General features: G+C 39.0%; 1 protein-coding gene across 6 annotated transcripts in view; it reads left to right on the top strand.

Annotated features, from left to right (window-relative positions):
- The first annotated feature begins 8,164 nt into the window (after positions 1-8,164).
- Positions 8,165-24,815, top strand: part of unm_hu7910 (un-named hu7910) — a 64,200-nt gene continuing 47,549 nt past the window's right edge. For all 6 annotated transcript variants that reach the window (XR_015847552.1, XR_015847555.1, XR_015847554.1 and 3 more), the window contains exons 1-4: positions 8,165-8,337; positions 12,623-12,799; positions 15,246-15,314; positions 24,731-24,778. Coding sequence is in view for 2 of the 6 variants with exons in the window: in XM_088322133.1 (XP_088178259.1) it covers positions 8,298-8,337; positions 12,623-12,799; positions 15,246-15,314; positions 24,731-24,778 (334 nt within the window). In the remaining 4 variants the exon portion in view is untranslated. The remainder of the gene's footprint in view (positions 8,338-12,622; positions 12,800-15,245; positions 15,315-24,730; positions 24,779-24,815) is intronic.

Below are 24,815 nucleotides of genomic sequence, written 5' to 3' on the forward strand. Positions count from 1 at the left end.
TATATATATATATATATATATATATATATATATATATATATATATATATATATATATATATATATATATATATATATATATATATATATATATATAATGGAGCCACTGGGGAGTGCCAAAGTGCCACATGGCTGCATACAGCTCCAGAGCCTCTTGTACACGAAAGCAAATGTTTATCAATTTTGTTGGTATTAATCGGGGTTGCCTTGACACCAAACCTAGCTAAAAATACTCAAAGAGGCCTAAAGTACAACTGTGTAAAGTTTCACAAAAATCGGTTTTGCTCTTGCGGGGCCTATAAGCCATGTTCAAACACACAAACGCACACAAATCAGGATTTATAAATAAGTTTTGATTTTGATTTTTTGGTGTGTTTGTTGGGCCGCAGTACATAAATTCTACTTATGTTTATAATCAGAGCTGACAGTGATTGACAGTTTTAAATAGCATCAAATCAATTCCCGGGCCAATTAGGTGCTACCAATGAGGTGAGAACGTTTTAGACCAGTGGGGGCGACCCACCTTACTTACTTCCTTTGCCCTTTCCTAAATTAGAGCTGCCTCGTTGACTTTCAATCCTAACAAATTGGAATGGAACCTTCCAATATCCGAACAAACGTCTCAACCTTCTAATCACTTCATGAACAAATACAATTTGTGGCCAGTGGTTCCAAGCTGGTTCAAAACCTGTGCCATACGTGTACAACACTTCAAACCAGTTCATGAATGGTGTCAGGATGGTTAAACGCTCGTGTCACACGGGTTCAAACTGTATTCAAACTAGTATTACTGTATACAGGTGTCATACTTGTACAATACCTGTGTGGTGATGATTTCACACCAGTGTCAAACCAGTTTAATGGGTTCCAAACTTGTGATATTGGCTAAATATTGTCATAGAAGTCTCACACTAGAACATCACATTGGTTAAACACAGACTTCAAACTGGTTTCATCCAGGTCTCATACTGGTTTCACACTCATGTCAAAATGGTTAATTGGGTTCAAAACCGGTATGAATTAGCTCAATACTGATATAATCTGAGAACAAATATGTTCCACTTTGACGTCATATTCGTTCATCCTTGGGTTCAAATTGGTTTTATACAGGGGTCATACTCGTTTCACACTGGTGTCAAATTGGTTCATTAGAATAGAATAGAATAGAATAGAATATGCCTTTATTGTCATTGTACAACATGGGATATGCTGTTAGGTTCAAATCTTGTGTGAATTGCCTCAATATTGATTTCATATGAGGAAAAATTGGTATAGCTTTGGCCTCACACTGGTTCACCATTGGATTCAAAGTGGTATTATACATGTCTCAAACAGGTTTCACACTGGTGTCAAACTAGCTTAATGGGTTTAAAACCTGTGTAAATTGGCTCAATATTTATGTCATACAAAGACAAATTGGTTTGACTTTGTCTTCACATTGGTTGAAGCAGGTATTACACAGGTGTTTAACTCTTTTAACATTGCAGTCAAATTGAGTACATGGGTTTAAAACTTGTATCAACTGTCTAAATATTGATGTCACACGGGGAGAAATTGGTTTCATTCTGGCATCACATTGGGTCAAGTCAAGTCAAATTTATATATATAGCCCTTAATCACAAAAATGTCTCAAAGGACTGCACAGGATTACAATGACACAATTACCTGATCTTAAACCAACATGCGGGCAAGGAACAACTCAAAACTTCAGCGTGAGGAAAAAGAGAAACCTTGAGAAGGGACCTCACAAGTGGTATCCCCCTTTCAGGATGACCAGGGTGAATTACATTTAGCATTACAGTACACAAACATAGTAAACACTAGGTAACATGTTGAAAATTTGTCCGGAAAGTGCATGAAAGCAGCGATGCCCCCAGCCTGTAAACTAGTCCAGAAAGTCTATGACAGCCACGACGCAGCTTCCCATCTCTGCCAGCTGGTCCATGCAGGCGTTTACATGCTCCAGGTCAAACGCTGGTCCGCTGACTAATCTCAAATCGTCCTTCTCCTTCATATCACCACCAGGTCGGCAGTCGGAAAAAGACTGGACAATACAGAATATGAGGTGGGCATCAATCATAAGTTTTGGAATAGAAGTGTGCCTTAAGCTGTGATTTAAAAACTTCCATTGAGGTTGCAGATCTTATCTCCAGAGGCAGGGCATTCCATAGCACCGGGGCCCAGATGGAGAACGCCCTCAAGCCTGCAGACTTCTTGGCTCTCGGAGTCACAAGTAGACCGGCATTTTCCGAGCGCAGACTCCGTGCAGGAACATAGGGGGAAATCAAATCAGAGAGATAAGAGGGTGCAAGTCCATGCAAACATTTGTATGTTAATAAGAGAACCTTAAAGTCACATCTTAAGTGGACTGGGAGCCAGTGCAAGTTGGCCAATACAGGAGTAATATGCTCAAACCTTTTGGTCTTAGTTAAAAGTCTAGCTGCTGCATTCTGAACCAGTTGCAAACTTTTGATGCTAGATATCGGGAGACCAGAAAGAAATACATTACAGTAATCAAGCCGAGAAGTAATAAACGCATGAATTAAAACCTCTGCATCTGATTGGGACAGCATCGAACGAATCTTCGCAATATTACGCAGGTGGTAGAAAGCTATTCTATTAATATTTTTCACGTGTGACTGAAACAACAAATTAGGATCAAATAAAACACCTAGATTTTTGACCGAGTCACTATGGGTGATATTACATTTGTTTAGGTTCTGGGTAGTGACTCACGACAGTGAGCTGGACCAATAATCAACATTTCAGTTTTTTCTGGGTTAAGGCGCAAAAAATTAAGTGACATCCATCTTTGAATCTCAGTAAGGCAAGCCTCCAGATTTCTACTACTCAACTGTTGAGTTGTCTCCAGTGGCACATACAGTTAAGTGTCATCTGCACAGAAATGGAAACTAACATTATACTTGCGGATAATGTCACCAGCGGGATCATATAAATACTAAAAAGAAGGGGGCCAAGTACAGAGCCCTGTGGAACACCACAGGGGACATTAGATTGTTTAGAGGTCAGATTGCCATAGTTAACACATTGCATCCTGTCTGACAGGTAGGACCTAAACCATAAGAGTACAGTTCCTGAGATACCAATACATTCCAGACCAACAAGTAATATGTTGTGGTCGATGGTATCATGCAGGTGTAATACTGGTTTCACACTGGTGTCAAACGGATATATTGGGTTAAAAACCAGTGTGAGCTCTGGCAATATCTACATCATATGAAGACAAATTTATTCCACTCTGAGCTTACATTGTTCCAAACTGGAATTATACAGGTTTTGTACGGGTGTCACGCTGGTGTTTAACTGCTACAATGGGTCCAAAAACGTGTGAATTGTCCTAATATTGGTGTCATATGTGGACAAAATACTTCCACTCTGGCGCCACATTTGTTCAAGCTGATATCATACAGGGGTCATACTGGTTTAACACTGGTTTACCGTTGGTCCCAAACTGGTTTAATGGTTTCTAAAAAGGTTTGATATTGGCTCAATATTGGTTTCATATAAGGACAAATTGGTACAGTTTTATCATCACACTGGTTATTACTGGATTAAAACTAGTATTGTACATGTGTTATACTGGTTTCACACTTGTGTCAAACTGGTTTATTTGGGTCAAAACTAGTGTGGACTGGCTCAATACTTAACCCTTATGACGATAAATTAGATCCACTCTGGCATCACATTGGTTCAACGTCTGGTTCAAACCGTTATTATACAGGTTTCATACTGGTTTGACACTCGTGTCAAACTGTAGAAACCTGTGAATTGTCTCAAAATTGATGTATGAGGACAAAGTGTTTGCACTTTGGCGTCACATTGGTTTAAACTGGTATTTTACAGGTGTTGAACTGGTTTCACACTGGTATCACACTGGTGCAATGGGTTCAAAAAAGGTGTCCTATTTGCTCAATGTTGATTTTATTTGAATACAAATTGGTTCTACTCTGTCATATTGGTTCAAACTGGTAAACTGGTGTAGTACGTGTTTCAAACTAGCTTAAATGGTTCAAACTCTGTGTGAATTGGCCAAATGCTAATGTCACATGAGGGAAATTTGGTTTCACTCCGACGTGACATTTGTTCAAATTGGTATACAGGGTTGTACTGGTTTCACACAAGTATCAAACGAAATTAATGGGTTTGAAAAAGCTGTTGTGTTGGCTAAATCGGGTTAGTGATTTCATATGGGGACAGGTTGGTGTAGCTCTACCATGACACTGGTTCAACACTGGATTCAAAAAGGTAATTACCGGTGTCATACTGGTTTCACGACGGTGTCAAACTTGTTTGAATTATTTCAAATATTCTGTGAAATTTCCCCATTATTGATGCCATGTAAGGACAAATTAATTTGACTGTGGCTTCATACTGACACCAAATTTACACTGGTGACAAATATTGTAGTGATAACCGTTTCAGAACTGGTGCTACGCAGGAAGTTACCTTGTTGTTGACAAAGGAGGAGGAGTCATCTCTCCTGATGCCATTTTGTGTCTTCAAAGAAAGTTCCAGAATACAAAAAAGAACCTACAACAATTAACATCATTAACAAATGTACTATTTTTGCGTGAAGGACAAAGGTGTGCCTAAGTTACCCCCCTGCCTCCCATCCCACCCTGGTGTTTCACAGACAATAATAATCAAACTCAATGAAATACCCACTTTTTAGTACTTTAAGTTGTAATACTCGTTAGTATTTTGCAAATAAATGTCTGTATTTAAAATGGTAATAAACCAGACACAAACCCAACATTTTCGTCTCATTAGTATTTTTTCTGTAGTCGTCTTTGTGTGTTTTGGATGAGTGGATTTTTTTAGAATCACCCTCATAGGAGTTAGTGGGCTATTGTTGAGTTGTTGTCCGGTTGCCGTGAAAACGAGGCTGCTGGTTTCATTTAATGCCACTAGGAAACGCTAAAAACAACATTCAATTGATTTGTATTTAGTGCCATTGATCTCGATATTAAGATATATTGTATACAACGAGGTGGGTGATTTCTTTTTTTTTTTTTTTGCAGCATTCTTTGTCTGATGTCATTATTTTTGAGGAAAGAAAGAAAAAAAATCCTAAGACTAATATGTTTAACACTGAGACCTACATAGTGGTCAAAATCAGGAATGGATACATACTGTACAAATGTTTTATTAAACAATGACTCTGTATGTTGTCCACCCTGCCATTTCCTAATAAACATTTACCCAACAAAGCTTGGTAGTTTTTGTGGAGAATGCCTAGGTGTTGTGTCGCAGATGGGTACAGCGAACACAACGCCTAGGCATTCTTCACAAAAACTACCAAAACCTCACTTAAAACACTCAAAACTTTTTCAACTGGTTGATATGTAAACCAATAGGGTGACTGGCTTGCTAGGGTGCTGATGTGCTTCACATGACGTCACCTCTCAGGACTTCAAAGATGAGACATTTTGTATGTTTTAGAATTCATTATACGCACCACTTATGCTCAGTATGGTCGCGGGGGTGCTGGAGCCCATTCCAGCCATATTCAGGCAGTGGGCAGGGAACACCCTGAACTGGTTGCCAGATACAAGGCACCCAAAGACAGACAATGCACTTGCTCATTCACTCCTAGAGACAATTTGAACCGGCCAATTAACCCGACACGGAGGAAACCGTATTGCCCAGAGGAAACCCACACAAGCACAGGGAGAACATGCAAACTCTGCACAGAAAGGCTGGTAGCTGGATCTGAACCCATAACCTCAGAACTGCCCCGCGGACACTCAGCTGCTGTGCCACCCGTAGTAGTATCAGTATTGTTCAAAAATAATAATCTAGGGTATTATTAATTATTGTTATTATCCATCCATTATCTGCACAGCTTATTCTCACTAGGGTCACAGGGGGTGCTGGAGCCCATCCCAGCCATCTTCGGCCAGTGGGCAGGGGACACCCTGAACTGGTTGCCAGCCAGTTGCAGAGCACCCAGAGACAGCCAACTCACTCGCTCATTCACACTTAGGTACAATTCGGACTGGCCAATTAACCTGAAATGCCTCTTTTTGGAATGTTGGATGGAAACGGAGTGCCCGGAGGATACCTACGCAAGCACGGGGAGAACATGCAAACTTCACACAGGAATGTTTGATCCCAGACCTCAAAACTGTGCCGCCGATGCGGTAACCATTTAGCCGCCGTGCAGCCCAAGTATAACACATTAAAAACAAATTTAAAAGTAAGTAAAGAGAAAAAGTTGAAGCTTACCTCTTTTTCCACAGTTGACTTTCTGCCAAAATCAAATTATGTCGCTTACTGTAAATGGTATTTATGGAATTGTAGTCTTTTTGGGGCGCAATTGAGCACTTTCTTACAGGGTGGATAATTACTGCACATGTCCATCACGCCGCCTCCTCCTCCTAGCACAAACCAAAGTATTGAACCAGAGGAGAGGGAGCAGAACCGAACCTGAACGGTCCTACCTGCCCCAGATATTCCGCTGGTGGACATGTAAAAGTTGAACAGAATAGAAAGTAAAAATGTAAATTCACAACATTTAATTGCATAATGAAACTAAGTTTAGTGTAGCTTATCAAATTAATAAAGAAAATAAAAAGGTTTATAAATTTATGGCATACACCTTTTGAGGAAGTTGATGACGTTGCACAATCAAATCGAGCGTATGGATTTAAAATTATTGCAAACACTTAAATTAAAGTACTTTTTTATATAAATTTAGCATATTTTTGAGAAAAGTTGCGGTAAGAGAACGAACGATATGGACATAAAATGTTGCTCCAGAGATCACCCAGAATGGACATGGAACTTCAGGGTAAACATGTAACGAAGACTTTGAAGAAAAAAATAAAAATGAAAGACTCTGGATAAAAGGCTGAAACAAAATACGTAAAACGCAGTACTTAGAGACTGGCCTTAGTTCTAATTGTATAATAGTGTTACTCTAGCGGCATTTTTAATTATTTCCATACTAGTATCTTTGTAGTATTTCTTTGGGTTTTTGTAAATATTAATTTGGATCCATTTTTGTAGTATTTCTGTTGCAATATTTTGTGTAATAGCATTAGTATTTCTGTAACAGTATTTTGTACTGTTTCTGAAGCATTTTTCCTTATCCGAATGAATACACAATAAAATGTTAGGTCCTCTTTTGAGCCCTCAATTTGATATTTAGTTTTGTATTAATTTTATAGTATTTTTGTGGCAGACAAAAAGACAATGGGGGCATCATTGGCAGTCCCTCCAATTTTTTTTGTTATTATTTTTTTTATTTTATTTTTTTACTACTACTGTATTTGGTCACTCCTCTCGAGGGATATGAACAGGGTAGGTAGATAGATAGATAGATAGATAGATAGATAGATAGATAGATAGATAGATAGATAGATAGATAGATAGATAGATAGATAGATAGATAGATAGATAGATAGATAGATAGATAGATAGATAGATTTTACTGTATTTACTAATTTAGATTTCTTCATTATATTTTGACCATTTGTGTTCGGCGTGCCGGATGAAGACGCCTGACTGGCAGCATATGGCCCGTGGGCTGTACTTTGCTCACCCCTGATCTGGGTGCTCAGTACCCTTAAAGCTCTAAACCCTAAAATGTACTGCCATCTACCTATATCAATGAATAAGGATTACTCGCCTGATCTTAGGAAGAAAGCAAAGATACTGAACAATGGCATACTCTTTTGCAAAAATAAAACTTTGCAATTTCCGGCGGCACATATGACAAGGTCTCACGGCACACCAGTGTGCCCCGGCACACATGTTGTAAAACACTGTTTTCGGTTGTCATTACAATTGAAAACTACATTTAAAAGAAAACCATCACAGATTGGCATATCTATAACAAGAGTTGTGTTGTGTCGTTATCTGCTGGTTAATGAAGGTACTGCTAAACCAAAATGCATACACTGTGACAACATTGCCTTCGTTAACAAATAAGTAAACTGTTGATGTATCCATTTTAATGTACGGTAATCTTTGTGAGGGGGGTGTAAAAATCTTTTTTTTTTTACCCTTTTTTAACGGTTTAAACACAAGAAAGCTTCCGATGAATACAATTGGCTAGAATCTCATACTCCCGCCCTGTTTGACGATTCCGCATCTCCAATTGGTTTAGCGCTTAGCCAATCACAGTTAGTAATGAACGAAGCTAGCAGCAGTCTCCATCCATTCTTATCTCCGAACAAAAATCCACCCGTGTGTCAATCAAAATCTTCGTTAGCTTAGCTAGCTGGCCGCTTAACACTCATTTATTAACTTCACGAAAGAACTGACTCGAAAATGGCTCAGAAGAAAAGTCCCAAAACGCATTCTAAAAAAGGTTTGTCTTCTGATTTTCCAACAAGCCACTTTCAAAGCCGGGAACGTCAGTCGCGGCTACCGTACTCCTTTGGCTTTTTTGACCTTTTCTTGATGTCGTTAAATTTATGTCAAAAAACGACGAAAAACTGTGATAACTAAGTCATATCCCTAAACGTAGACATTTTGTAATTCGTTCAGCTTATCGTATTTGGGAATTTAAATAACTTTTTGATGCGTGTGTACCTCTCGAACGTGGAAAATAAGAACCCTGCAACATATTTTTAAATTAAATACAATTGTAAATGCCGTACTTTCTACACTATAAGGTGCACCGTGTTATGTAGCCCACCCCGAAAAATAGTCTGTTGTGATCTTTTTTTCATACATACAGCGCACTGGACTAAAAAGCGCATGTAATCTAAGGGACAATTTGTAGTATTTAACCTCTAGATAATAATAATTTCCTTGTATTGTCATTCTGTGTAACAATGTACACAGAACGAAATGTCGATTGCACCTGACCCGTTGTAGCGAGCCGATGCAGCCGCAGCCAACAGAGGGCGCCGCCGACCACTTTTTAAGTCTTAGGAATGACTCGGCCGGGGCGCGAACCACCGACCTCGCCGCATTGTCATGCAAACTTAAAGGTGTGCTACAAAGCACAAAAAACAATCCAAACTATGGGAATACACTCTTCGGGAACACAATTCGACCATCACATACCTGTCAACCTGTACGGTTTTGCCGTACAAAGCACAATTATTTTGCATTTTAAGACGAGTACGACGTACAAGGAAATTTGTACGGAAAAACGCAAATTTGTCAATGATGGGTACCATCCGGTATACACCGACTATCACGAAACGGCAAATTAATCAAGTCAAAGGAGTTTGCTGCGGAAGCCTCTATTTCGGTATCGTTTTTTTCTTTGCAAACGAAGCGAGCGTTTTGATGATACTGTGCGTCTACCGCCTGGGGATTTCCCATCATGCATGATTCCCCATCATGCATGATTCCAAAAAATAAATATTGTGTACGATTATTTTGTGTTTTGTACGGGAAAATACGACTGTTTGTACAGGCATGGAGCCGTGGAGGTTGACAGGTCATCATCTCATTTTTTGACAAGTTTTTGGTTTTTAGGGGTAGTCAAGTCATGTTTATGTGTATAGCCCCTAATCACAAAGAGTCTCTAAGGGCTGCACAGATCAAAGACTATTCCAAACTACAGACTATTATGACACCATCCCCTCATCTATAACTTACATGAATCTGTTTCACCTTGGTCATCCTGGAAGGGGGATTACCACTTGTGAGGCCCCTTTTTTCCTCACGCTGAGGTTTTGAGTTGTTCCTTGTTGTACCAGCTGAAGGCTCTTGATTTTGGACTTCGGGAGACTGGAGAGTACTGCATTACAGTAATTCGAGACAGGAGGTAACAAACGCGTGTATTATGATCTCCACATCCGACTGACACGGCATAGGACGAATTTTAGCAATGTTGCAAAGATGGAAGAAAGCTGTCCAAGTAATATTCTTCACATGTGTTTGAAGGGACAGATCAGGGTCAAATATGACACCTAAATTTTTGACTGAGTCACTCTGGGTGATATTACATTTGTCAATGTTCAGAGCAGTTTTTGAGAACAAGTCACTGCATTTAGATGGACCAATGACTTACATTTTGGTCTTTTCAGAGTTAAGGCATAAGACATTGAGTGAAAACCATTCTTTTATCTCAGTGAGGCAGGCCTCCAAATTTCCACAGTTGGTACCATAGCAGCAAAATGGCAGGCAAATATTTCAGCTCCCTCCTAGGCAAGCATCATGGTAAAGGAATACAAATTTATTGAACTAAGTGTATTTTCAAAAGTAAATGGTTATATGATGATTTATTCATGACTTACCACACACGTGACCTAACCACATGATGACACCATGACAGAAGGCTGTAAACCTTAATAAACTGTACTCCCTGTGTGTGGGGCCAGTAAACAGTAGACAACAACAACAAAGCTATACTATTCAACACCATTGACAATGACTAGAAAAACCAATATTGTGCAGCTGTCAGATGAGGTGGCGAACTTTGTCGGAAAGTTTAAAGAACACTATTTAAATAAACAGAGGATTCCATTGGAGCTAGCTTTCAACCCATACTGTCTTTGTCCTGACATATTCACACATCTTAACAAATGGACCAGTCTGCCTGACATCAATCGGGGCAATCTGTACCACTGCATTGTATATAGAGTATCCACTTTCACCGGCGCTGATCTAAAAGTCGAAAAGTGTAGATGCTTACCAGTTAAAATGCACTCCCGGCGTTAAATGTCCCCCCTCACGCAAATGTTACTAAAATGACTTTGTATCGTATCTTGGGGGGAATTTAATAGAACAGTAAAGCACGGTGCATTGGCACCTTGTAGAGAAATCACTTTTGAGCGAGTTGAAAATATCTATTAGGGCGAAATGACGCTTAATCTTCTAAATGTTCGTCTCCCATTCTATCTGTAAGTAAATTTTACAATTAATTTCACTGTATTTTCCTCTATACATGGGGCACCGGATGATACAGTGCACTTTCAAATTTCTGGCCAGGTTTTTATGTGAGCCTTAAAGTTTAAAAAAAATACTGGTCACGAACAGGGTCAAAAAACACACCAAACAACAAAGGTCTGGGAATCATTTACATTTATAAGTGTATTAATAGTGTCCTCCTACTGTTTTTTCTTTTTTTCGCGGTGTCATGTGTCAAAGTTGTCTGCTTCACTTTTGTCCTCGGTGGCATCTCGCGCTCTAAGAATAGCGAGGCATTTCGGGGGGGATCATGTTCCAGAGCCTCATAATTGGTCAGTTTAAGGATGGCGAGGAGGTTGAGTCTGAGAATTGCTGTTCCATTGTTGGGGTCCAGGACTCCAGGTTGACATCTCACTTGTAAGGTTTCACTCTTAAGGTCTCGTTTGTCGGGTTTGGCTCGTAGAATTTGGCTCGCAGGGTTTCACTTGGAAGGCTTCGTCCGTAAGTTCTTGCTCGTAAGGTTACCCTTGTAGGGTTTTGCTCGTAGGGGTTTCGCCTGTAGGGTTTCGTTTTTAAGGGTTTCGCTCTGGGTTCTAGCTTGAGAGGTTTCGAACGAGAGATCTTGTTCGCAAAATTTTGCTCGTAAGGTCTTGCTCCATGCAGCGCTACCGGCACGACGGCAGTTCTGGCCATTTCTCAGTGGCAGATGAGCCCCAAAAAACCCAAGAGGTTCCAAATGATGTTCTTGAGGACCTAGTGGAGCTGAGCACCAGCATAGTATCTGGGGCAGGTAGGACTGTTCCGGTTCGGTTCTGCTGCCTTTTCTCTGGTTCAATACTTTGGTTTGTGCTAGGAGGAGAAAGCGGCGTGATTGAGCTCGCTGATCTTCAGCAGGAGCCGACACTTTTTGGTGTGTTCAGACCTGAGCCGCTTCGCTCGGGTTTGCTTGTTTTGGCCTGGTTGAAGTGGACTTTTAACTTTTGAATGCTTGTGTGTGTTGACCTTTTTAAGCTGCTGGCAACAGCTGTCGTCAGTGTTAAATGTGTCCCCTGGTCACTTCGACCTCTGCTTAAAAAAAGAACTTGGGGAAAAAAAGTTTTGCTAACCTGAACCGTTTGTGGACTAAAAAAAACTTAACTTTTGTTTGGCGTGTTTTGGGAATAACTTTCTTTTTTTGGATTTCACTTTTTGTTTCTCAAAGGCAGAACAGTTACCATATGCAGTAGCCTTTTAATGTAAATGTGCATTTCTAATTTTATCTACCATATTTTCTGTGCATCAGGCACATTGGATTATAAGGCACACTTTCAAATTTCTGGCCAACGTGGTTTTTTTTGGTGTGCCCTATAGTCCAGATATTTTTAGGCTATATCACCCAGCCCTAGCGAATAATGAGAATTATTCAATTAAAAAATTTTTTTTTTTTTTTTTAATCAAGATAGCTACATGGACTGGCTATCGCAATGTGAGTGTGTGTGAATGGGTAAATGTGAAGCACATTGTAAAGCGCTTTGGGAGATATTCAGTCACTTTAAAAGCGCTGTATAAATGCAGACCATTTACATTTACCAAAGCTAAGTATTTTCTAATGTGTTCTAATAAACATGGGTGCCAAAGTTAGCATTGATTGTCGTGATATCCACAGTGACACATTTCAACAAACAAAACAATATTCACAAGAATATTTTACTTATCCTTCACATAAAAACAGTATTGGGCAAGGAGCTAACATTTGATAAAGCAGTAAAACAAATTTAACCTTGTTCTTTTTTTGGTGTCCTCAGAAGCTAAGCCGCCAACCTCGACAGGAAGCAAGATCGTCAAAAATTCATCTGAAGCAACGGTATGGGGCAGAGCCAAATATTCCTTCGTAACGTGGTTCGCCATTCTGGCTCTCCTTGGCGTTTGGAGTTCAGTTGCCGTCGTCTATTTCGGCGTGGTCGACTACGAAAGCGTCATCGGTAAGCAAGATAAGGCGTACAGTGCCTTGTAATTGTAAAACTATTTGACATATTGCCTTATTTCAGGCTTCAAATTTATAGTTAAAAAAACTTAAAACATTTTCTATGAATCAACAACATGTGAGACATAATCATGAAAATAAACCAAATGTATTTAACATTTTATATTGTGCTAACAAATAAAAATCTGAAAAGTAGTATTGCAAATGTTTTGCCCCCCTTTGAGTTAATACTTTGTACAACCTTTTTACAGTCCTTTTGCTGCAATCACAGCCACAAGTGTCTTTGTTTTGCAAAATCTTAAAACATAAATATTTGCCCAATTTTTCATTACAAAACAGCTCAAGTTCCTTAAGTTTGATGGTGAATGTTTGTGCACAGCGATTTTCTGATGTTTCCACCAATGCTCGATAGAATAAAGGTCTAGCCATTCTAAAACTTTTAGATTGTTGGTTTTGAATCATTCAATTGTAGATTTTGCTTTATGTTTAGAGCTGTTGTCCTGTTGCAAGATGAATCTGCGCCCATTCTCTGGTCTCTTGCAGGCTCTCAACAGATTTTCCTCCAGAATTGCCCTAAATTTGGCTTGATCCATCTTCCCATCAACGCAAACAATCTTCCAAGTCCCTGCCGAAGAATAGCAATCCTCTTTTGTTGTTGCTTTCTTGCCACTCTTCCATTAAGGGCATATTTATTGATAGTAGGACTAGTAGTTGTTTTTTACGCCGAATGTCCTACCTCAGATATAAATGTCTGTCGGACTCTTGGTTGCTACTCGGATTAGTTTTCTACTTGTTTGGGACAAAAGTTTAGAGGGATGGCTGGTCTTGGTAGGGTTGCAGTGGTTGCAAGGCACGATATACACAAAGCATATAACTCACTGCCTTTATTTTCAAAAAAGAGTGAAAAGTTATCTTTTATTTTGGGTGTTGTCTCTGCACGCAGCCAGAGCGCAGGAGTTTCGTACGAACTTTTCTCAAGTTTTGCAAGGTAGCTCTTTCAAACTGCCAAAGACGACGTTTGCTGTCTTTTCTACGTTGTCGGCAATTTTTTTGCGGCCAAAATCTTTTTTACCAGATGATGCATTAACAAGATGAACACTGAGCATCCAAGGAACATTTGACAACGTCGGTTTCTTTGTTTTCTGACATTTTAGTTGAACAACTTTTTTAACAGGTTTGACCACCTAGTCTACATGCTACACCGATCCCTCTCTCACCTGGACAGGGGCAAGGGTGCTGTGAAGATGACTTTTTTGGACTTCTCCAGTGCCAGTGTCGGTGGTAAACTGACAGAGATCTAAGTAAGCTAACACCTTGTAGCATGGATTACGGACTACCTGACAGGCAGACCCCAGTATGTGAAACAGGGTGCTGTACATCTGACACTGTGGTCAGCAGCACGGGAGGGCCGCAGGGGACCGTGCTCTCTCCGTTCCTGTTCACCCTGTATACGTCAGACTTCCAGTTCAACTCTGAGTCTCGCCACGTGCAGAAGTTTGCTGATGACACTGCTATCGTGGGATATGTCAGAAGTGGGAAGGAGGAGGAGTACAGGAAACTGATCCAGGACTTTGTCCAATGGAGCGACGCTAACCACCTGCACCTGAAGACCACCAAGACCAGGGAGATGGTGTGGACTTCAGGAGAACTAGACCTCACCCGGAACCTGTAACTATCAAAGGAGAATGTGTAGAGTTTGTCCAGACCTACAAATTCCTGGGTGTGCAGCTGGACTATAAATTGGACTGGACTGCCAGCACATAAGCTCTGTGCAGGAATGGACTTAGCCGACTGTACTTCCTCAGAAGGCTGGCGTCCTTCAACATCTGCAAAAAGCTCCTGCAAATGTTCTATGAGATTGTTGTGGCAAGCGTCCTCTTCTATGCGGCAGTGTGTTGCGGAGGCAGCGCTAAGACGAAGGATGCCTCTCGTATTAATAAACTGTTGAGGAAGGCGGGCCCTGTTGTAGGCACAGAGCTGGACAGCCTGACAACTGTAGCTGAGAGACAGGCACTGAACAAGCTGCGGTCAATCATGGACAATTCATTTCATCCACTACACAGCATCATCTCCAAACAGAAGAGCAGCTTCAGCGACAGACTGCTGTTACAGTCTTGTTCCACGGACAGACTGAGGAGATCATTTCTTCCTCATGCCATGAGGCTCTCTAACTCCACCCAGGGGAGTAAAAGCCCACCTTAAACCCCACCCACCGCATTTGCATATTACCCTATTTTTTAGAGTGTATTTTCCGTAGCACTATTTAAATACTCTATATCAACATGTTATACTGGGTATTTTTGTATTCTATATGTTTTATTTTATTATTTTATATTTCAACACAAGGATATGATGGAAGTGTGAATTTCCCAACGGTGATGAATGAAGTATCTATCTATCTATCCATCTGTTTTAAGGGATAACTAATTTGGGTTTTTTTGCAGGAAAGCTGACTGCCTACGACACGGACGGCGATGGAGACTTCGACGTAGAGGACGCTAAAGTGCTCCTCGGCAAGTACCTGTTTCTTTGTTTATTTATTTTTAAATTCTCGTGACTTGTGAGGTGGTTTACAGTAAATAAAATGTTTGCTTTAACCAATTGTAGACAGCCAAGACGTATTAAATACGTACAGGAAGTACGAGGACTTCAAACTAGAAGTCAAGATTGTGGGTGTGAACTTTAACTTAATTTCTCTCTTTCTTCTCCCTCATCATCTTTAATTTGCTGGCATGGTTCATATTTCATTCCTTTTTTGTGTCTTTTTAAGTTACCTCCCATCCTTCACTCGCCCCTCTTTTCTCTTTCTCTCTCTCTCTCTCTCTCTCTCTCTCTCTCTCTCTCTCGCTCTTTCTCTCTCCCCTACGTTAGGCCTGACCAAAGATGGAGACGTTAGTGGGCAAGGCGCTTCTCTGGAAGAGGTTGTAAATATTGTGGCCGAGGAAGGCTCTGATTGGATGTATGGCTTCTTCGCCTTCCTCTATGATGTAGTCAGCTCACCTATAGAGAGGGGCGAGGAAGAGGAAGAGGAAGATGAGGATGATGGAGAGGAAGAGGAAGCGAGGAAAGAGGCAGGATGATGCGGGTTACCTTGACAATGTGGAGGTCAAAGGGGTCATACTGGACCTTCAGAACCAATAGGAGAACTGAGGAAATTTTAATATGGACGGACTAGAGGGGGAAAAAATATATCAAACCTGGTGTGTGTGTATACCCCCTAATTATTCGTGTATAACGCAGATTGTTTTCTTTTAAAAAAAGAACACAGTTCATACACAAAGTTTTAACTTATAATCGCAAAACATAGGTTATAATGGGATTTGAACCTGGGTTGTGGTGCTGAGAGCGCCAACTCTTAACTACTTGACCTAATAGGACCGTAAATGATGAAGAAAAAGTCATTCGATTTTAGTTCCAGGGTTCACAGGGGATGCTTGAAATCCTTGAAAATGCTTGAGCTTTATTGTTAACTTTTTAAAAAGTGCTTGAATTTTGTGTGAAATGCCATGTTTCCAAACAAGTCTGCTTAAAAATAATGCCGACACGACTCTCTGGTGGCTTTGCTTTGCCGTTACATTTCTTCCTTCCTCGGAATTAACTGCAGCTGGCATTAGTTTGTACAGCGTTATCCTATGATGCGTCATCGCCCCGTATAGGTCCCGCCTGAGAGGACAGGTGCATGCTTCACCCAAACAAGGCACAATAAAATGGACATTTCTTATGGCTCATGCAAAAAAAAATAAAAGTGGTGTTTCCTGGTGTTAAATTGTAATTGGAAGAACTTCTTGCAACTGAAGGCTTCATTTTACCGTCAGTTCAGCTCAACATATTTTTGGGAAGATGTTTGTCTCTAAAACAATATATTCTAGAATTACTCGAGATCTAAAAATCATATGTCTTGGTAAATGCACACGCATGATTAAAAATCGTATATGTATACCGCAAAATTATTTGTGGCTCTACAAAATACATGATTCACAGCCATTTTTTTGTTTTTCTATCAATGGTACTAGTGAATTTGGAAAATCTGCTTAGAAAGTCCTTAAAAAGGGCTTGAATGTGGTCATGAAAAAAGGTTTACAAATGCTGAAAATAGAAACCAGTTGGCAAAACACTGGTTGTAACAGGATTGAAAAGCCGATCGCGGCATGAGGCCGCCGAATCGTAACCACTTGACTACTAGGATAGCAGATAACATAAGAAAAACATTCAATTTTCACTCATCATCACACATTGCCACGTTGCACAACATTGTGATCGAGGATTATGGGAAAATGTTTAGCCGAACCCTAACCATTGGGTCACCAGTAATATATATATGACCGAACATTGAGTTTTATCTCATTATCACACTAGTCACGATACCAGAGACAAATGTTAATTTCTTTGTGCATTTATTGTCTTTGTAACATGTGAAACGCCTAATGAAATTAACATTCGTCTTTTGCACGGTGACTAAAAGTAGTGAAATAATAAGATAAAACCTACTGCCTTTTCATGACTCATCCATACCTCTGGTGGTCCGGATTCAGTTACTGTTGCATCCAAATGCAAAATTTGAGCCAAGTAGAAATAAACAACATTTTATACAGATTTTTAATAAGAAATTATGGTTGTGCGTTATACATGAAGGAATGAGATGTATACATGTATATTAAGGTATGAATTCAAGAATTGGGGTGATATCTGACAAAAAATACTCACCAAAACTCGATTATTTTGTTCAAAGACAGTTTATTACTTGTAAATCCCCCCAACTTGAGCATTTTGTTAAAAAAATAAAATAAAACTACTAATTTGGTCATATTTTTTATATTTCTTTAAAGAGACACTCTGTAATATTTGAGCAATAGAAGTTTCTATTGTATGCAACCGAAAATAACTGATGCAAAGCACAAGGAAGAATGCAAATTACAGAGACTTCAAACTGCACCATTATTCTTCTCAATTTTTTTGCCTAGCCTATCATGTCAGCTCCTTCTAGTTGAGCGCTTTAATATGCAAAATTAAGGTCCTTTTTTTTTTTTTTCAAGAAAAGCCCCAAAATTGTGTTGTTATCAAAGAGTCTGATTAAATGTGTACATTTTTAAAATCCCATTCATAGTCTTCTTCTTGACCTGTATTTTTAGAGTCTGCACGTTGCTAAATTTCAGGTGAAACAATGCTTTTTTTGTTTTGTGTTTCTTTTTGTGGATATTGATGAAAGTTCACCAAATTCTCAACTCTGTTCCTGGAAATTTTGATTTTAATTCGAGTTTTGGCCGGGACTGACGATCGCGTTTTGCCGTTTGTCGCCTCAGATGACAGAAAGTTAAAAGGTTCTCGGAGAAGGCTGCCGTTCAAAAGAGGTAACTGCTTGTTGCTATCCTGCATGCAGGGTTTGTACGGGTGGTTGAAATTCTTGGAAATGCTTAAATTTTAATGTTCTGTTTTCAAGGTTTGAAAGTGTTTTTTGGGTGAAGTGCTTGTAAAAGGTTGAAATTGTTGCCCTTTTTCTAAACAAGTAAACTGTAAAGTGACGCCAACACTGCACTCTGGTGGCTTCGCTTTGCCATTGAATTTCCTCTTCCCTTGTCATTAACTGCAGTTGGTATTAGTTTGTACATCATTGTTCTATTTAGCGTCATCACCCCCTTACGGGTTCTACAGTTGCATGCTACACCTAAATAGTGTGCTATGAAATGTGTATTAGTACAATGATTGCGCATAAATTGTAGACATGAATTGTCTATATACCGAGGCTAGAGTCTAGAACAGGGGTAGGGAACCTATGGCTCGGGAGCCATATATGGCTCTTTTCATGAGTACATATGGCTCGGGAGCCATATATGGCTCTTTTCATGAGTACATATGGCTCCGAAATAAAATGGACTATTGCACATCTATCTGTGGCGTTCCAAAGTCAAGTGATTTCATCCCGATTTTGTTTCTTATACAGCCAAAGCAACTTAATGCAGAAGTTCGATAAGAAACCATTTAAACTGATAAATAAAAACGCTGGCAAACGACTTTGATTGGGTGAACAGTACAGGTGGGCGGATCCCTGCACACAGCGCAAGTCACTCCCTTCTCTCTCTCTCTCGCTCAGTGCAGTCTACACCGAAAGTGAATACGACAATATGCTATATCGTTTGCAATAATTTGTGACATTTTTACAAAAGAACTTTGCACGCACATTGTTTTGAAACCGTTATTAAGGATAAATTTCATGGAAAAAAATTGCCTCAACACTCTTAACTGAAGGTGGAAGACAAATTGTAAATGGCATATTTACATTGATTTGGGACACAGGATTTGGCATTGTTATCATTTCATACATTTGATCACAGTGAAAATAAAATGTGCTGAAGAATTAGCTTTTGTCTAGAGAGCGTGTTTGGCAGTTTTTTCAATTTTGTCTGAAAATATATGATGTGGCTCTCTCAATTTATTTTTAAAACATTTTTGCTTTTATGGCTCTTTGGGTCAAAAAGGTTCCTGACCTCTGGTCTAGAACATACAGACGCTCCCCTACTTAAGACCATTCGACTTACGTGAAACGGTAGTTACGAACATTTTTTCGGGATGTCGAAAAATATCCGGACTTTGCTGTAAGTTAGATTTTGTATTGTGTGCACCTTTTTTCTGAGTACAGGACATTACTGTAGTGCTTCTCTCCGCCGCTACCGGCGTGTGCTGGCGCTGTGAGAGGTCACCCAGGTTCCACTCCGAAGAAGATATGCGGCATCTACTTCCAAGTTTGTGTGTAAACATACAGTACAGTGCTACGTGCACTGAATCTCCAGCGCACTCGGACCTTTGACGTTTTTAGTGTTTAATATCTCGTGCAACCATTCAATATGGTCGGTGTAAAGAAGAGGCGAGCCGCTTCTTTTGAAATGAAAGTGGAATAAGAAAGCTTGATGCGGTTGAGAAAATGGAGGGTTTTTTCGGCCACTTTTTACCACGGAGGAGGACCTCTTGAAGCGCATCTTCCAAAAGTTAAACTCAACTTTATTTTTCTTACAAAGCTGTTATTTTATGAAATGTTTATTTTTTTAGTTCAAAACAATACAGGTTACTTATACAAGCATTAAACATACTTGCATAAACCTTAAACATAGAAAATATAGCACTGAAGCAACTTACGAACAAATTTAACTCACCAACGATCGTCCGAAACATATCTCGTTCGTAAGAAGGGCAGCGTCTGTACTCACATTCACAAAACAATATTTCCCCTTCGCTCTTCCCATCCATACACCGAACATGAAGCCCATTTTTTGGGGGTCCTGCAAAAAATGAAGGTAGCATTTCCCAGTCAAATCTAGTGGGGAAATCTTTCTGGAACTGAAATGTAAGATACATATTACTGTAATTTTATCCAAAATCCGTATGCGGAGGGATTATTCTGTAAAACAAATATATTCAGATGAGATGAGAGATGAGGTTTACTTAAGACCTAAAAATCATATGTTTTGATAAATGCACACACAAAATTACAAATATCACATGTAAATGGCAGACATAATTGAGGCTCCGCAAAATACATGATTCATTCCAAATTTCTTCTTTTAATGGTACTGGAGAAATCGAAAATTGGCTTTGAAAGTCCTCATGAAGTGCTTGAATTTGGCCATGAAAAGTTGTACGAACCCCGCACATGTTTTTGACTTTCCTGTGAGGACACGCTTGCAAGACACCTAGCTCGTCCTTTGTGGTGGTGTGATCTAGAATTTCTACGTATGTCTGTCTAGCCATGATAATCCCAGATTGCTAATCTGACCACCTTAAATTAAAAACTGTAAAAGATGCAATTTTTGTAGATTAGACTCAACCTGGCCTATGGTTTAGCGACTGTGGCATGGTTTGCATTTGTAGATTTGAGGGAAAGATAATCCAAAATGTCTCTTAAAAGGACCAACCCTCTGTTTGGAGAACTATCTGGCTTGTTTTTTGCAAAATGACCCAATCAGATTATTTTCGCATCAATAAAAAAGTCAAATGAACACATTTTTTTAAAGAAATATGGCATTTGTGGCAGAAATTACAAGAAACAAAAAATTGGTCATTGAAAATAGAGTAAAATTACTGGATTTTTGTGCCGGGTAGTTTTGTAAAGAAGTGACATGATTTGGGATTAAAACATTTTTTTAAATAAACAAAACAAATTTATTTTATTTTGTTTTGTAAGATATGACTCAAATATTCAATGTAATTATAAATTATTCTCTGTGGTGTTCAACAAAATAACTTAAATTGTATTTGGTATTAAATTGGGTCATTGGCAATTTTGACTCACCTTTGGGGGATTCAATAAAACAATTTCCAAGGTTTTTTTTTATGTGATAGGCATGTTGTTTTGGAAATACAATGTAATTTTGGGATAGTAATTACAGCTAACCAAAATTATCATTGTTTTTTTATATATATAAATAAAGAAACAAAACAATATTTGAGGTTTTTAAAAATTAAATTAAAACATAATTGGGATTGTCTTTTATAATCGATTTTTAAACTTATTATTTAACAAATGAAAATATTGTGTGAATTTGAACAATTTTTTTTCTCCAAAAAAATGACCCTTTCATTTTTGTTTTGTTTTGTACAAAACAAAATCATTTACTACTTTATTTGATTATTATTATTCAATTCTAATGACCGATGTTGTCCTTTTTATAACGTAACACTACTGATATTTGGTTTTCTCATTATTAAAAAATATATATATAATTATCGGGAATATTGATATTAAAACAGTCCAGAAAGCTACGTCCCTTCCAACCCCAAATTGGGTCATTTTTCACCCAACCCTTTAAAATACTTATTTTGGAACATTTTTACAGTAATGATGTAAAAGAGCGGCACCATTTTTTGAAAACTTTGTCTATGTGTATACAAAGCACTCCGAAAGGCCGATGAAGACCCCGATGAGACGGACGCAGATGAAGGTATCCTGTAAATCTGAGCCAATTTTTCATGCCATCCTCACAGCTTAGAACCAATTTTATGTATAGACGGGATCCCAGACACGACAACTGAGACAAACGGAAGTCAAGGTAGAAACACAGAAAACGCATTGCGTTCCGCTCTGCGAGAAGAACTGCTCTCCATCCAGGAGAAAGACCAAGCTCAGATGATTGCTCGTATTGCCCTTTCCGAGATAAAAAACTTTCTTGCTGAGGACAACCGAGGAGACCAGGAGACGGCCTGGGAGCTCAAGATAAAAACTTTGGAGCTAGCTCAAGAGCGACTCAGACTGGAGAAGGAGGGCATAAGGGTGGAGAAGGAGAAAATGGAAGTGGAGAGGAGGAGGATAGAGTTAGAGAGAGAAAGGATGGATAGGGAGAAAAGTGCAAGTGACAGGATGGAATGTGGGAAGGTGGAGCAGGAGAGAATGGGGAAGGAAAAGGCAGAGAAAGAAAGGCTGCAAACAGAGAAGTTGGAAAAAGAGAAAGCGGAGAAAGAGAGGGCAGATTTAGAAAAACTAGCGTTGCAAAGAGCCAAGCAGGAGAGTGATCGCTTGGAGACGGAGCGGCTAGAGAGGGAAAAACTGGAAAAGGAGAAAGAACGCCAGGCCGCAGAATGGTCAGAGCGAGAAAAAGAGGCCCGGCTTTCCCGCGAAAAGGCAGAGGCCGAGCGTCCCGATGCCAGGAAAGCCAACGGCAGCCAAGTGGCCGAGGAAAAAAGTCAGCGCTCTGGGGTGACAGGAGTCAGGAGGGAGAAGGGAGCAGGCATGGACAAGATCGCTGCCAGCGCTAGGAAAAAGTAAATGACGATTTCATATTTTGCCCTTTTGTAATTTAAACGACCGTGTTTGGAATCAAGCTCTCATTCCCTAAGCCCAATTAACTGTATGAATTTATAGACAAGGGGTCACCAACTTTGCCTACGGGCACCAAGTAGCCCTGAGTACATCTGAGTAGCTCATCAGTGATGGATCATTGTGATTTCCTTGGAAATTAGATTTCTAACTGGCATGATAATTTCAGGATCAAATTTATTTTTAAAATCAGCTGATAATTTAAATACTGTATTTTCCGGACTGTAAGGTGCACCTAAAAACCCCAAATTGGCCATAGATTTTAAAATACGCCTTATTACTCGGTTCACTTTATATATCTCAATATACGGTGGTTAAGATTGGAATTGCATTCAGTATTTATATGTGTGCCTTACAGGATTCAACCGTATTTGTGCAATGATTGATCATGATTGAACATAGTTGATGCTGGTTTAAGTTTAGGGGATGGTATAATTGCAACCTGTTCAGTCCTTTGAGACATCTTGAGATTAAGGGCTATACAAATAAATGTGATTTGACTTGACAAAAATCAGAAAACATTGTATGCAACAAGAATCGAAACCGCATCTCAGCAGTGATGGAGCCGACATTTAATCACTAGACAACCAGTGATACAGATTACATACAAAAGGCTTTTGATTTTATCCCATTATCCACTGTTTTCACTCACGTGCGGGAAACGAAAATCTGATTCATCATAAGATACACCAGAGAGTTGCTACCCTTGTCGTCCTTTTTTTGCGTTTATTTATATATTCCAGGATGACTTTTTGTTTTCTCAATTCTTTTAAATTAATTTTTTTTTTTTGCACATAGAGTAAAATGGTGTGCTTATGAGATAAAATTGAATGCCTTTGTAAGTCATCTGTATCAATAGTGATCGAGTGGATACATTACAAGTGTAATAAAATTGTAAATTATACAAGAAAAAATGTAGTTTGTCCTACTGTACTTTTAATTCCAGGCACCTTATAGTCCAGTGCGCCTCATATATGAAAAATATATCACAAAAGACAATTATGGGAGGTGCACCTTTATAGTGCGGAAAATTAATTCAATAGTGCTGAAAAAATCTTGGTTTACGTTTTGCTCGTTTTAAGTCCTTGTTTTTAATTTGAATATATTTTAAGGTGTGTTTTTTTATAGGAGATTTAAGATATTTAATTTCACAAAAACAACTTACTTTTTACATAAATTTAGCTAAAATTGTCTCATATTAAGTGTTTTATTTTAAATGTTGGCAGGAAATATTTAAATCTGATCTATTAAACTATTTTGCCAGAAACCAGAAAAAAATATCTTAAAGAAAAAATATAATGTGGTTATAATTGTGTCAAATTTTTCTGCTAAAGACGTAAGAATGAATTTTTATGGTAACTTTTATAAGAAAATATCTACTTAAAAGAACATGAAATGTCTCATTTAGTGGAATGGTTTGCTCATTACATGTTTTTTTTTTAATCTTGGAAAGAAAACAATTATTACATCCATCCATCTATTATCTGCACTGCTTATCCTCAGTAGGGTCACGGGGGTGCTGGAGCCCATCCCAGCCATCTTCAGGCAAGGGACACCCTGAACTGGTTGCCAGCCAGTTGCAGGGTAACATTTATTACATTTGAGGGTATTTAGGTTTTTTATGAAAAACAACATAAGACATCTTACAATAAAATAATTTATAATCGAATTGAGCATGGTTTTGTGCCATTTTTTCAAACCTGCAGTTTATTTATACTGTTGCTCTTACATCAGCCAGTTCACCTGAAAAAAAATTAAGATTTTCTTTTTTTATTTGAATAGGAAAATAAAACGTGCTTTTGTTGCCCCATTGTGTCATTGCTGCTGTGCTATTGAAACACAAGTAGACATGAAACTCCGCCTACACCTCCCTTTATGGCATCTTTTTCCCTTTACCAGAATAAGTGTAAAATAAAGTTATAGAAAGAAATGTCTCTTATTATTAGTTTTTTGGGTGTGTATGGATTCTTTGTTTACTGTCAACCACCTCAGACGTCCCATAGCCATTGGGAATTCCAGGAGTGCCCTAAAAGGCTGTGACCATTTTTTAGGCTTGACTTCTCCAATGAATGATAGCATTACAAGTGTCGTTTGCATGTATTTGTCATGTATTACGTCTCTAAACAGGACTGAAAGAAATGCCAAACCCAAGTCGGCCAACTAAGGAGGAACCAGGTGAGTTTTTTCAATAGTACCTGAGGACAACCTGTGC

Source organism: Urocampus carinirostris, chromosome 18, assembly GCF_059441175.1.
Source record: "Urocampus carinirostris isolate Australia breed hairy pipefish chromosome 18, RoL_Ucar_1.0, whole genome shotgun sequence".
NCBI classification, from domain to species: Eukaryota; Metazoa; Chordata; class Actinopteri; order Syngnathiformes; family Syngnathidae; genus Urocampus; species Urocampus carinirostris.